The sequence below is a fragment of the Dermacentor andersoni genome, chromosome 8 (assembly GCF_023375885.2).
Source record: "Dermacentor andersoni chromosome 8, qqDerAnde1_hic_scaffold, whole genome shotgun sequence".
Classification (NCBI taxonomy): Eukaryota; Metazoa; Arthropoda; class Arachnida; order Ixodida; family Ixodidae; genus Dermacentor; species Dermacentor andersoni.
This window is the reverse complement of record NC_092821.1, coordinates 77,006,945-77,021,824: the sequence shown is the minus strand read 5'-3', so window position 1 is coordinate 77,021,824 and position 14,880 is coordinate 77,006,945. Positions and strand designations below refer to the sequence as shown.

General features: G+C 46.1%; 1 protein-coding gene across 5 annotated transcripts in view; it reads left to right on the top strand.

Annotated features, from left to right (window-relative positions):
* The window catches only part of LOC126538696 (uncharacterized), a 98,710-nt gene that overhangs the window by 37,099 nt on the left and 46,731 nt on the right, over window positions 1-14,880 (top strand). For all 5 annotated transcript variants that reach the window (XM_055074949.2, XM_055074952.2, XM_055074951.2 and 2 more), the window contains exons 7-8: window positions 5,698-5,810; window positions 14,140-14,302. In XM_055074949.2, the coding sequence (XP_054930924.1) occupies window positions 5,698-5,810; window positions 14,140-14,302 (276 nt within the window). The remainder of the gene's footprint in view (window positions 1-5,697; window positions 5,811-14,139; window positions 14,303-14,880) is intronic.

Genomic DNA, 14,880 nt, shown 5'->3' with positions numbered 1-14,880 from the left:
AGCCTTCCGTCAGATAACCACGCTGGTGCCCGCGCTGAGGCCGCCGGATAGAGGAGACTGCCAGCATGAGAAGCCATCATTTGCAGCTCACCTTAAGCGGTGCACCTTGATCCCTCGCCGTGCTAGTGCTGAGCTGGAGTGGCTGAAGCCTTCCGATCAGGGGTCCACAGAACCAGATCCCTGTTATCCAAGGGCACGTGCAACCTGGCTGGCGACGGCTTGTCCAACATGTGGGTCATGCCCTCTCCAGCTCACACTGGTGTTGCTGACTTCAGGGGAAGTTACTGGACAATGTGTTCTAGTGAAAATATGTCTACAAAACATCCACACCGCCGACTGCGTTGCGAAAGCCGCGAAAGCGAGCAGGTCAGTTGTGCTGAGAGCACCTTAACATTGCGCCACTGGTGTCAAGGGGGCTTAAAGGGTCTTAAGGCGGGAGGGAAGTGGGAATTATGAAAGTTTATAATTTCTCGCGCTCCTACGTGCGCTACGGAAGAGAGAGCAGACGCATTCTTGTCCCCTTCCCGTGCGGGAAGCTAAACGGTTCTTCTCGCGTAGCCCAACCATCTTGCAAACCAGTTGCGATCGTGTGGTCACGTCGCCGGAGTGCCGCGCTCCCATTGGAGAAGCGCGCAAACAGCATGGCAGGGTGCGCCGAAATTGGCGCGCTCTGCGGGGACGCCGCGATGGGAAAGAAACCTGCCATTAGTACCTATAACAGGAAAAAAAAACGAAAGCAGGAAAGAAAGAACTTACGATAACTCAAAGGGAAGCTCATTATTTTGCGAAGCCAGATTAGCATGGCTTAGAGCACGCACTTATATAGCGAGATATAAGAAGGAAGAAGAAGCATGTGCTTGCTGCGGTAAAGCTTAGAAAACAATGAAGCAAGTTGTATTAGAATGTGAAGATATTTGGCTAGCGGTGAATTTAGAGATCAGTGGCCTTCTTGAAGCCCTTGGCTTCAGCGAGAGCAGGTGGAAAGTAAACATGCGCCTGATAGAGATTAGTAAGAGGCGATTGGAAGATTGGTGAAAGAAACGTAGGGAAACGGTAGAGAATGGCGGTATACAAAACAAAGTACACAATAGTAGTTCAGAAACTGTTGTTAAACAAATTCAGCGTGGGTTCATTTTTTGCTTTTTATTTTCTAACCTATGTAGGACATTAGGCAACAAAATAACAAGAACAGGGTGGTGCAAACCACTGCCTTGTTCTAAATATCCATCCAGCACGCTGGCGAGCACCCGAGAAAGGTGAAGACTGCGAGCCACGATGAAGGAAAGACGTTATGTCAGCATCTAGTTACTGTCCTTTGTCGCGGCCAGCCTTTGTTCGCTCTACGAAAGACCCTGGCCAATGTCGCTGTAGAAAACAGCCTGTTTCCCATGAATCCTCTGGAACACTAAACTTTGCTGCACTTTTACTTACAGTGTGTGTTCATGCTTTTCGCTTGTCCTGGTACCACCGGAGCCCGGCCGTAAAAGGCGAGCAAAAAGTGGTTGGCCGTCAAGACTAACTAAGCCTTACGTCCAAAGGCGGCTTCAGAGAACCCGAGGCAAAATCGGATAGAGGTGGTGCCCCTATTCCAGGCCACCACTGGCTTGCGCGGCTCGACGGGCCCGGTCGAGGCTTGGGAGCTGGATCCGGTCCGGTGATTCGCGCCTTCCACGATCAGTTAGCGAATGAGTCCGTGATTAGAGGTGAGACAGCGTCTACCCAGCGCCTGGGGCTGTCGTATGTTATGTGCGGGAGTGTCGGTGTGTCTTCACACCATGGACACTTGTTCGTGTCTGTCGGTGTACATCTTTTGTAGTCTGTACGGGTGAAAAAAGGCGTTCGTCTGTATTCGGCACCAGTACCTTGCGTGCCGCCTGCTGAGCTTGGGATGGGGACGGGCCTTGATCATCGGCCGAGTCTGCATCTCCAGCGCTGCTCCTAGCGTGCTGGGGGAGAGGGTGTCCGCTGGGGCAGAGTGATCGGCGACTCGGCCTGTCGTATCTCGACCAAGGCAATCTACCCGTTCATTGCCGTCAACTCCGGCCTGTGCCGGGCACTAAGTGATCCCACGGTCTTGTGTGAGTATTGGTCTCAGGATGCGCAAGATGCTGGGCGGCGAAGCTGCCCGCCGGTATAGTCGGCATGCAAACTGAGAGTCCTTCGCTATGTCTGCCAATCGGCCCTTTGTTTCGGAGGTTCGTACGGCTAGTGCGATAGCCATGGCCTGCGCCCTTGTGCTGCACGCTGTCTGCAAGGACGCATCCTCGACTGTGCATGCCTATTTTGTCGTGAACGCCACGAAAGTGGGGGTCCGTGTTGCTGTACAGGGGTAGACTTAATCGGCGAAATACAAGTCCGGATGTTTCTGCCTGTGTAGCAAGTCTGTCAGCCTGGTTCGTCTTCTTCTTCCGTGGAATGTCGGGTGCATGTTGCATGGAATGTGATCCACGTGTAGCCGTGTTCGCATTCCGAGTGGTGTTAGCTCACTCTCCTCCCCACAAAATTGTTGCGCCTGGGTGTAGTGTCGGCGCCTTAATAGACAACGTCCCTGGGACGTCGCGTAAGCCACGCTCGTTGGTTGATGATTGTGGCTGCGGCGAGCTCTTCATATATGTTGATCAGCCCTGGCTCTTGGAGGTGTTCCGTGCTAGTGCTTGCTGACGGCCGAGAGCTGCCTTACAGACGATTCGAATTAATTTGTGCACCTGGTCGGTCCCTGTGCGGCGCGTCGCTTGAAAGGTAGAGCGTGTGTCCTGCGACTAATTAAGGCTTGCATCAATTGCAGCGTGCGTGCCTTTGTAATCCTCTCATTGCCGCGCGTGATTCATTTAGTGAGTCCGGTAATGCTGCTTACTGTACGTATGAATTTGGAGAGCGCAATGCAAACGCAGCCCATTTGTTGTGGTAGCATTCCGAGAACCCTCATGTTGGCTGTCTTTTTGATGGGTTCCCAATTCAGAAAGAGCTGTGAGGGCAGTGTTCAGTTTTCCTGTGTACTCTTGGGTCTGATCTTTAGGTATGCCGACTTGGCCAGGGGGCATTACACCCGCCGAGGTTGCTCAATGGCTACGGTGTTGGACTGCTGAGCCCGAGGTCGCGGGATCGAATCCCGGCCACGGCGGCCGCATTTGGATGGGGGCGAAATGCGAAAACACCCGTGTACTTAGATTTAGGTGCACGTTTAAGAAACCCACCTGGTCGAACGTTCCGGAGTCCTCCACTACGGCGTGCCTCATAATCAGAAAGTGGTTTGGCACGTAAGACACCATAATTTATTTAAATCTAAGGGGGCATTTCACACCTACTTCTTTCGCTTGTTTCGTGAATATCAGGGCCGTATTTCTTAAGGATGACTTTTATGTCTCCGTACGAGACTGGAGTGGCCCATGACGAGATGTCACCCGCGCATTTGGCACACTCGAGATCTCGGTGCTCATCCAGTTGTAATGCCAGTTTGACTAGGCCGACGTTAACCGGAGCGGTGATAGTATCCGGTAGGTCTTATGGCAGTGAGTAAGTCCTACCTATCCAAACATGAGCAGAGGGGTTTCTCAAAAATCTTGCGCGTAGGAATCTATTCTATCCCCACGTATTACGTCGTCGAGCACCTCAATTATCGTGGAGTGCGACATATTGCCACAAGCTTTTTGAATATCAAGTGCGAGCAAGAACTCGTCCGGGCTTCCTAATAAGGGGGGCGCAGTGCAGGATTTTGTCTTTCAGGAGTACGGAGAGGCCTTGGGCGGTTACCCCTCTCCTCAAATGAAACGTGGCTGGAAGCAGATCTCTAAAGCTCTGTGTCTCTCGAGTCTGGTGAGGAAGACTCTCTGGAAAAGATGGTGCAGAAAGGAGGTGAGCGGGATAGGTCGCAGTTGTCCTAGTTGGCGCGGTTTGCCGGGCTTCGGTATAAAAATTATGTTGGGTGTTTTCCAGTTGGAGGGTTGTCGGCCGGGAGGTATGCATACCGTGTCGGTAAACAAATCGGTTGGCCGAGTCACTAAGGTTTCTCAGCATCGCTAGGGTCATTCGATCGGACCCCCCATGCTGCGCTCTTAAATGCCTTCGCAGCGGAGTAGAACTATTCTAAGTTCATGGAGGCATCTAGATGTCCGTGTTCTTCACCGTTATAGTCTTCGGGGCTAGGCGTAGGTGTCTGTACTTGTCCGGATGAAGTGTTCTTCAGTTGGATGAGCTTATCCTCCGTGCCTGGGTATTCGAGTCGCGTGATTGTTGTGTCGTGATCGGCAGTTCCACTGCGATATAGTGAGGTTCACTTGTTGTATTATTGTGTTGTGAGCCATAATGAGGAGATTTGGACGTTTTAGTATGCTCGGTGGCCGTCGTGACCGTGGTCTATGCGCTCAGGTTGTCCAAGGCAAGGCTGCGCCGACGTTTGCGCAGTCATTAGAACTTCTAATGAAATGGTGCACGTATCGTTTTAGTTCTTGGAACTCGTCAGAAACTCAAGGAAATTTATGGTTTCTGGCTTCAATGTGTTGTCTGGGTGGTATCCTGCCTTACACAGAGGGTGGTCTCTTGGCGTCCATGTTCCTTTCCAGATGGTCTTTGAGCGGCGCTTTGCCGCGCTTTTGTTCCGACACTTGTTAATTTTGTGTTCGTAGTGTTAGCACCGTTTGACGGTGTGAAAATATTGGAGAGGGGGGGGGTGATGGAAAGTAGCATATGTCGGCTCACATATATATGCTTGGTTGGGTACCCCCGTCAACGTGCCAGGCCCAGTTTGGTGCATTCCGTCCTCGTTATTTGATTCTTGCTGGTGTAGCGTTCCAGTGCTCCTCTAATCTCCAGTTGCTTCTGCAGGCATGATTAGGACAGCTCCGAGCCGGAGCCCGCACCGCCGGTACAGCGGTTGCTTCAATGTCTTTACGGCGTTCGGGTAAGCGACTGCACCACCTTGGGCTGACTTGTTTGGATACGTTGCTTTGGCCCAAGCGGTCTAGTTCCTAGTTGGTAACATCCTCGGATTGCTCCATTCTTTAAGAATCGATGGGAATTCCTTTTCGGTGGTTTCTGCAACAATGTTTCCTTGAAGTTATTTAAAATGCAGAGCCCGATTGTAGGTAGACTGCACTGCCCGGAGCCCCGTAGTGGCTTTCTACGACATGAACCAGAAACATTACAGGAAAAAGAAAATCACCAAGACAACATAAATCTATAATCCAAAACGGGCGATGAAAAACGGCAATTTATGCAAATATGTCAATGCGAGGAAAGGATGAATTTTAGGTGATCTGGAAGTAAGTAAAGGGATAGGAAAGTGGCTAATATACGCCGCTTTCAATGGAACTCATGCGACATGATAGGATTTCAGAACTTCAGTTTGGCCTAGTTGGCGTTTACTGCATATCATATTGATCGCCAATAAAGACGGGGACCGCGGAAGAGAACACAAAAACGACGCGGGCCGTAACTTTCAACTGGAAAGTTACCAGTTGAAAAACGCCCATGCCGTTTTCGTGTTCTTTTTTGCTGTCCCCGTCTTTATTTGAGGTCAATATGATATACGATAGAATTTTGTTTTACGAGTCGTTAGTGGAGTTAGGTTGATCATGAGTATGAGTTAAAATAAAAAGCAATGTCCAAATTTGTATTATGAAGGACTTCTAGCAGCATCGCGTGAAACTATTCGTGACTCCAGTGATATTTACGCACTGACCCTCTACCTCTTTCCCACAGAGAGCACACGAAATATCAGAGCCGTCTCCTACGAAAAGAGTAGTGTCGTACACCTTCCTTGGCTATTACGCTAAACAGCCCGCTGGCTGCGATGAAGCTGCAGAAATAATGAAGTAAGTAATTTTCTGTACTCTGTGAGGAAGCTCTCTTCAGAAAGTGAGAGCTTCCGCACCACATGCAATAGCGCTGTGGTAGTCGTCAGAGGGGTATCTGAGGCGGCATTTATTTAAAAGTGATAGTGCAGAGGGTAATGGAACGGTTAAGCTAACGACAGGCCTTCAGGTTCATTCATGGTTTCGACTCGCAGGAGATAGGCAACAAAGCGACCTGTCGTTAATTGGCGTAAATGTACACATTGGCCTCAAAGCGACTGCTCTTGTTCAGTGACTCAATGCCGAAATTCTCCGCGGCGCGACTACAGTAGCAAACCTTCATTCTACTAAACTAATCAACGGCGCAGGAACAATAGGTCTGCACACGCCTTACTAGGGCAGCGAAAGGGGTGCGAGCAAACGTGTTCGGCATCAGGCCCAAACATCTCAGCCGGGCGACGGGCCGCTCAGCGCTGCGAGCATTCATCTCTGTGAGACGCTGCTTGGTTATCAGGCGTGGTCAGTCGAGTAATGTCTTTCAAATGTCGCTGTGAATGAACCCTGACACCAACCAGATTACAGAAACAGCGGACGGTAGTGGGTGAATCCACAGCGATCCCGATCAAGCACAGCGAGCCCAAATTGGGCAAACGTGTATAGCGAGCCTAATCGATCTCCACCTTATTAAAGTTCATTTTAAGATTAGAGCACGGTTACGATACTGCATGTGCTGTCATAACAAGATTTCATCTTAATAAAGCACGAATACCGCGGATCGCAAATGACCTCTATCAGCGTATGAAACATACGCAAAGATAATTGCATTTCTAAAGTCACGCGACTTGGAGATTTTGCAAGAGTTGAATAGGTTTAGGAAAAGGTTAAGCATAGACATTAAATAAGCAAGATTGTCGTTTTTCAAACGCAAGTTCGAAAGCGCAGCCCAAAACAGCCGCGAGACATGAAAGATCTTTCATGAATTGACAAACACTTCTGCAGCATGTCTTCAGTGATTTAGTGGTGATTGCTATGGCAATTTGTTGAAATTTTTTTTGTAAACGTTGGGGAAGCTGAGTTCTCGTTTCCCGTGCTGTGTTAACCGAGCTGCTGAACGTACGTGCGCCATGTTGTAAAAGACGCGCTATTTTCGACTCGTATATTTCTACGTAAAATCGCGTCTATTTTGAGATATCTTGCGAGCAAGTTAGCAGCCGTAAAAGATCCCACAAAATGTTTACCGAATAAAGCTGTTGCGTATGAAATTGCCATGCCACTAAGCTATATTTTCAAAGTAATTGTATCATCAGGTGTCAACGCCAAAAGCCTAAAAATTTCTCGCGTAACTTCATAAAGGTGTACAACACAACGAATTGATTCAGTACACATCAGTATCTCTGCTATCACTTCCCTCTAACGTTTCTTATATGGATTTGCACATTAACTTATTATATTTCTTACTAGCCAAGTATGTAGTAGAACAGCAATCCGGCCTTGAAAAGGGCCAGTCAAGAAAAACGTCCTTAGTGGGAAATTAAAATAAAACCATCAGAAACATTGAAAAAAGTTATTTACAGTTGTGATAAATATGTAAAAGCTTTTAAAGGGGATTTGACACATTCAAACGCGATAATTTCCTACAGAAGCCCGAAGTGAACGGTTTGAAGGAAAAGCCCAGAACCTTAGTAAAGTTTGTTACAGCGCAACACAAGACAAGGACAACAGAAGGGGAGAAACGACGACACAGCGCCGTGTCTTCGTTTTACACCTTCTTTTTTCCTTGTCTTGTGTTGCGCTGTAACAAACCTTACTATGAATCCCAACTAACTGGTCCAACTTGCCGTTTTGGGAACGAACCTTATGCGTAGTTATCTGCGCAATCAACTGCAATATCTTTCTGTCGATTTTGTTCGTTCTGACAGTAGGCCAGTTAAATATGGTCAGCCCCAAGGATATGCATTAGGCCCCTATTATTTTTATTGTATTGGAATGATATTATTTTCTTAATACTGGTATGCTATATATGTGCGCTGATGAGCGCAAGCGTCTACTCCTCTTGGGCTAATTTTGAGAAGCTCGAAGAGATATGAAACAACAGGTTCTGAGCACTTATGCGTCTCGTCTCTCAAACTAAAAGGCAGTGCAAGAAATTAAAGTAATTTTCTCGTAAGAACAATATAATTGATTACTCAAGAAAACACAATTACAATGATTCAATAATTTATCTTGTTAATTATTCCTTTTTAGACGTCCTTTTTCTTAAGGGACTTAAGCTGGTCATGGCATGTAAACACCGGAATAAAAGTCGCAAGTCCATAAAATGCTTAACTGGTTACGTTATTTCCTACTAACTAGGCTAAAGATGGAATTGTAGTTTTCTCCCATTTATTCCCATCTCAGTTTTCGGGTGTTGGTGTACAGAGTGGGTATTATAAGTTATAAGGATAAACTGCATGCTTTACAAATGAAATTATGTAAACTGCTTAACTCTGCAGATCAGATGGATAGGTCGGCCTTTCTGTTAAAGCATAAAATTACACATTTCTGCCTCCTTTGTAAGATTAGGTTCTCAGTGTGCGTGCGAAGGTAAATACTGCGACACTGCAGTGTTTCTTTCTCGTCAGTTCTTAAGCAGGAACAATCGTCATGACTTGCATAAAACCGACATAGTTGTAGAAAGCGCACGAACAAAACATGAACAAGGAACAATCAATTATGGAATCATGAATTTGTTTAATGAGAACCCTGCTATATTGAACAGACACACAAAAATGTAACTGCTCAACAATCTCAATTTCCATGGTCGCTGAATTACTATATTTCTTTTAATCGAGAAGGACCAATGACCGAGTTCCGGTCATGTGTAAAGTACTGCCGTGTCTCATACATTTTGAACGTATTGTGACCTTTGTCCATTTTCTCTTTAGTGTTATAATTGTGTGTGCAATGCGTGAAAATGGCGTTGTCAAAATGTACCAAATATTACTACTATTACTTTCTTATTATGCACCTGGAAATTGGATATTTGGCATTTTTGTGTAAGAGAACTACCCTTGGTGTTCCTCATTTTAGTACAAAAGCTTTTCTTCATTTTTTTAATATGAACGCATAGGTTGTGCACTGCTAGGGAGAGCTTTGTCTAGTCTGCAGAAATTGTTGTGTCATTGGCATGAGGTATGATATTTTATTTCGCAGAGTAATAGCAGGACTGTACCCAATATTGATTCCTGGGTAACAGCGGCAACTATGTGCACAGGATCAGAAAAAAATCATTTACAGCAATATGCTGAATTGTCTCGTTGAGTTAACTACTCAGTTAATGCAGCGATAATCCTGTAATTTCATACTGATACATCTTTGCTAAACGAATATCATGATTGATGGAGTCAGATGCCTTCTGAAGGTATAAAAATATTTGTAATAGGAAAAATTTATTTTCTATATTCTTCATGGAGCGTCTTCTTGTAGATGACGCACCATTACATGGCTTCTAAGAAGCCCAAATTCATGATAAGCATAGATTTTGTACATGCCAATGTAATTAATGAAGTTACTGCTTATACGCTCCTCGACGACTTTAGCAAAAACTGATTGGACTGAGATCGTATGTGTTAAGTATTTTCGCTAATTCCGTCACTTTTAAATATCTCTCAGACAGGAGTTACCTTAGGTTCATCAATCGAAATTCGCGTGGTAAGCCTACTGTCGATATTATGAGTGCGCGGTTAACAATGACTTCACATATTCCCCTAATAGCCCAAATGACAATATCGATGAATTCAAAGGCTCGGCGTTCCGAAGTGAAAAAGCGATTTGAATTTTTCAATTTTGCTACAAGGAGCTAAGAAAACTCAGTTTGAGTGGGTGGAGCTTAATTAATATATAAGGTCCTTGTCACTGATATCAGAGGAGTTTGTTCCTGCAGATGTAAAGAGACGTGCTATAAATTTGTTTTGTAATTATTTTCTGTGAAATCAACGCAGTGAATGTTGAGGGACATAGGTGAAGTTTTGCTTTTGGTACCAAAATAAGTAATAAATTATTAGTTATTAGTTATATTATTAGTTATATTATTGATTATTAGTTATATTATTAATAAATTAGTTTCCTATCCTGCCTTCGCTGAACTTTCGCTCAGCAGAAGCTTAATGAGAATGCAATATTTTTTTGCACTCGTCCGAAAGGAACAGTGAAAGAAAGGTAATTGAGGATGCGTTTATGTCATTGGCTCAATCCATGATTTTCAACACCTTCAGGAAAAACATGGAAGTGTCGACGGAACATTTTCGAGGGCGCAAAAGTTACGCATTAACTGTTCGTCTATTGTCATCTTCATCGGCATTATCCTGCAGAGGTTGTGCGGTACGTGGAAAGCAAGGCTTTATTTTCTCAAATTATAGTAGCTTCGCGCAGCACGTAAAAACGAACGTAAAATGTGCGAAATTTCTATAAGTATCGCGTTCCAGTTTCGGACACAGTCAATTTTAAAACAGCATCATTTCGTTTGGTCGCTATGACTAAGGTTGCACTCATTGTCGCATTCATCTAGAATCTATCACTATTGCTGCCTTAAGAAATACATGAAGTAGTGATATGAGATTGCTGGATAAATATGCGATAAGTGCGTTCTGCTCGGAATGTGCCCCGATTCACAATACTAAGCGGCGAAGAAGCACAGCCCACCGCGTAGGTAGGCAGCCAGCCTTTAATAAGCGGAGACACAAGCGTACCATGTTGCCAGTACCAGAGCTCTTTGTAATTTCAAAACCTCCGATCATCAGTAATTTTTTATTTCAGTAAATAATGACAATTCTAGTGTTATATCTAATTGGCTAACATGAGAGGGGTATCCAAAAATTCATATAACAATTTCGTAAGCTACCGTCTATGTAAACCGCCGAGACCTGACATGCGTGACGTCGGCAGTCAGGCATGGCAAGTAATATCTTTCCTGTATCCTTCATAGCCTCCTGGACAATCTAAGGTTTCCTAGCGGTCGGATTGCCATGTAGGGCGTGCTGTACTTTTGGACTCAGTGCTGAGTTAACAAGGGCGCAGTTGGCGCGAACTGGTGAGAACTTCTTTCCGAGTAAGTTCTTTTGAAGCGAAAACGAAGATAATTCTCGCAGAAATGGCCTAGAGACAACGTCGGTGTGCCCTTTCAAGTACTCGACGAAGCGTTTTAGCTCGGCGTCTATTCCAGCTTATTAACCAATGACTTCCGCTTTCCACAGGCGACCGTCTAGTACAAGATATCACCCGTTCAAGTCCGTCTTTCCTGCACACTGGAACGGCATCAAAGCCTAGGCTACTGGCGTCAGTGGGTATTTCTGAATCGGCGTCATCGTCGCAGTGTACAAGTACCGGTGGCGAATGCATGCGTCGTTTTAGTTCTTGAAATGCGTCGGCCTGCGGCGTTTCCCCCTTGAAGTGGACATCATATTTAGTTAGATATATCAGTGGCTCAGCGATGCATGAGAAGTCCTCGACAAAGTGTCTGTATTAGGTACACATGCCAAGGAATGTATGGACTGCCTTCTTGTCGATGGGCAGCTGGGACTTTGCGATGACAGCTCTCTTCTCCGGGTTGGGGCACACTCCATATTTGCTGACGATGTGGTGCAGGAAGAAAAGCTCATCATTAGAGAAGTGGCTCATTTCCGGCTTCAGAGTGAGCCCTGATGACTTGAAAGCCTCTAATGCTGTCCTAAGACACCTAAGGTGATCGTCGAAATTTCTAGCGAAGATGACGATGTCATCCAAGTAAACAAAACAGGGGCGCTATAACGTAAAACCATTCGAAACTTTTCTATTCCAATTCTGCACTCAGCCCTCCGGGATTGGTGAAAAACATTTTTGGACCACCCCCCCTTCACCTGTTTGTCACGCGACGTCACAAAAACTGCAATAGCTCCCCATCTGATATGACATCTGCACACTGAATATGCATGATATCACTGAACAAAAAAAATAGCTATTTCTGATTCGACGCCTTTTCGATATGAGCCCTCGGCTATTGGTCAAAAGTTTTCGGGCTGCACCCACTTCACCTTCCTCTCACGCGACGTCACAAAACCGCAAAAACTCACCGCGTCAAAGTGACGTATACGCGTTAAAGGTGCATTAATATGCCAAACAAAACTGAATTTTCTTCTGAATAACCGCAGGCTGCCCAGTTCCGAAAAGAATAAAAAATGGCTGCCGCCGATCTCTCAGGCAAGGGTACTCGCACCTGCCGAAAAGCATGGGTTTATTTGCGTGTAATGAAACTTTTTGCGTGACCGCGTAACGTTTTCGAGCACCTTCGGCACGTTTAGGACCTCGTTCTGCCAACTCTTCTTTGCTGACGATATGTCAGCGATATGCCGCCGGAATTGTCGATGATCCACCATAGGCTAAGCAGTCGAAAGTGGAGCGATCAAAGACGCCGGCACTACCCTCTTCATCCGGTTATCGATTTTCAGTGCACTGGCTCGGCCCCATGGAATCCATCTCGAATTGCGCGTGCTCATCGCCTCTCCTGAGCCAATTAGATAAGACAAGCCGCTCAGTGTAGGCAATGTTATTCGATTTTCAAGCAAAGAAAAGTGAGCTCCTATGAACGAGGAAAGCGTTTGATTGGTCCGTTGAGACAACTCTGTGGGTGAACGCGTGATCCTTGCGTCGGCGGTTAAGCGAATTTGACGTCAGGAGATTGGAATAAAGACATATTGGAATAGTTTTACGTTTTAGGGCCCCAGGTCTGCCACATTGCTCCTCCTAACACCGTGCCGATCAAGCCCTGGAACGTTGCTGGCGCTGAGCACAGCCCGAATGGCATTATCTTGAATTGGTCTTGAATTGAATCTTGAATCAAAGACCTTGATGGCGGACGAAGGCAGCGTACTTGATTGCTTTCGAGTGGGACCGTGGTGGGTGTGGTTGCACGTCAGGAACTCCAAGCGATCGCTGAACCTCTTCTTTGACGATGTCGGCGATTCAGCTCACTTAAGGTTGCGACCTTGGGAAGCACGTCTGCAATTCCTCGCGACCGACCACTTTGAGGATCTCCCGCAGGTCGTCGGTGCCGAGGAGGAGGAAGAGGAGTAGAATTTAATGAGGAGAAAGGAGGAGAGGTCAGCCTGGAGAGCGTGTCCCTAGCCTGCTACTCCTCACTGGGGAAAGCGGAAGCGGGAAATACAGGGAAAGGTAGGTGGCGGGTGATTATGTTATGTCGGTGCCGAGTGCTTGAACGTCGGTGTAGTTTGTGGAAAGCGGTCGGCGGTTATACTGCCTTGTTCGCATATCGAGCGTCTTCTCAATAGTAGTGGCCTCGGAAATAAATTCGACAGTGGTCTTAGCCGGGTTGCGTATCATTGCGCAGTTTTTTGTCTTCTGGCATGTCTGGGTCTGCGTGTCGAAAGAGGCGAGTCATCTCCTCCGTAAAGATCGCAATGCTCTCGTTCGGCAGCTGCATGCGGGTTTCCAGGAGACCTTGCGCTCGCTCTTTGCGCAGTACGCTCGCCAACGTCTGCAGGAAGCTGTTGCGGAACGGTTCCCACGTCGTCATGGTCGATTCCCGGTTCTCAAACCATGTCCTGGCCATCTTCTAAGGCGAAGTACAGATGCTGAAGCTTATCGTAGGTGTTCCAGTTGTGCAATGCCGTGACCCTTTCATATATTTCCAGCCAGTTATCCGGGTCTCCAATTGAAGATCCACGGAAAGTCTTTGGCTCCCTGGGCTGTTGCAGCACGATGGGATACGCTGATTCTGCCATTGGGGTTGACTTGGCGACAACCCTACTGGCTGTTTGAGGCAAAAGCCCATGCTCCGGGGGCAGTTCTAGCAGAAGACGGCTACCACGCTGTTTCTTCGTGACGTTGGTGTTGTCTTCTGCGTTCGGGCTTGGGCACGGTGTTTTGGGGGTGTGCGGTAGATGAGCGCAAATAGCTCCATCAGATCTCACGCAGTAGTGGTGGCAAAGAACACAGTAGCAATGAACAGTATTAGTTTAGCGCTGACAATCCAAAGTAAACGCATTACGTACGCAAAGAAATAGCGTTGTCACCACTGCGCATGCTCTGAACGTTATTTGGTTTCAGCCATTTACGTGCGCTATGATAACATACATTACTTGGCGAGTTTAACGGTCGTATGCTTATGTACACTAAGAAGCAGCGTTGACTAACACGTTGTGAGAGTTTGAAGAACGAGAGTTGTTGCAAGGTACATGTGATTTGGAAAGTAGAATATTGTCTCCGCCTTCGCTCTACAATATTTTTATATGACAACTGTGTAGCTATGATGATCATGCTTTCCTTTTGCACGTAGCATTGGTGAAATGTTCATAGCGCTTCTTTTGTTTTTTTGAAGGAACGTTTACCGGCCCACCGTCCTGGTGATCCTGGCTCACATATCTTATACAGAACAAGAGATTCAGGCTCAAACTCCAGGATTCGAATGCTATATAATGCCGCCTACCATTTACACAATTCCAGAATCAATCCAGGACAGTTTGAAATACGGGCACACTTTTGTGAGTACAACCTCCAGTTTATTAAGTGAATATTGAGAATTAACGTTCCTGTCCAATAATTGTATCACTGTTTCAGCAAATGCACGTTGAAGTCAATTTGTGTTTTTCAACGTGAATTTGCTCAAATGTGATTAAAATTGCCAGGGGCTTCTATATATATATATATACGTATATATTGGCCGGTTATTGACCTTTTAAAGAAAGGGCGATGGAGGCCGGGTGCTTTGCGAAAGGCCGCAAAAGATTTGTATGATCACGGGAACACTCACATATATATATATATATATATATATATATATATATATATATATATATATATATATATATATATATATATATATAGCTTTCACCGCTACTTGTGTAATCTGATTGCATGTATGCGCTACGCGAATAGTGTAGAACTTCGTGGAAGATGCGCGGGTCCCATCGGTTAATCTGGAAAACTCGACGACTGATCTATAAAAGCCGACGCGCTTGACCCGCTGATCAGATTTTCGACGATCGCCGACCGTGTTCGGCGCTATCGTGCTATAAGTGTAGCCTGTTTTTGTGGGCGCAGGTTCGCCCAATAGAAGTTA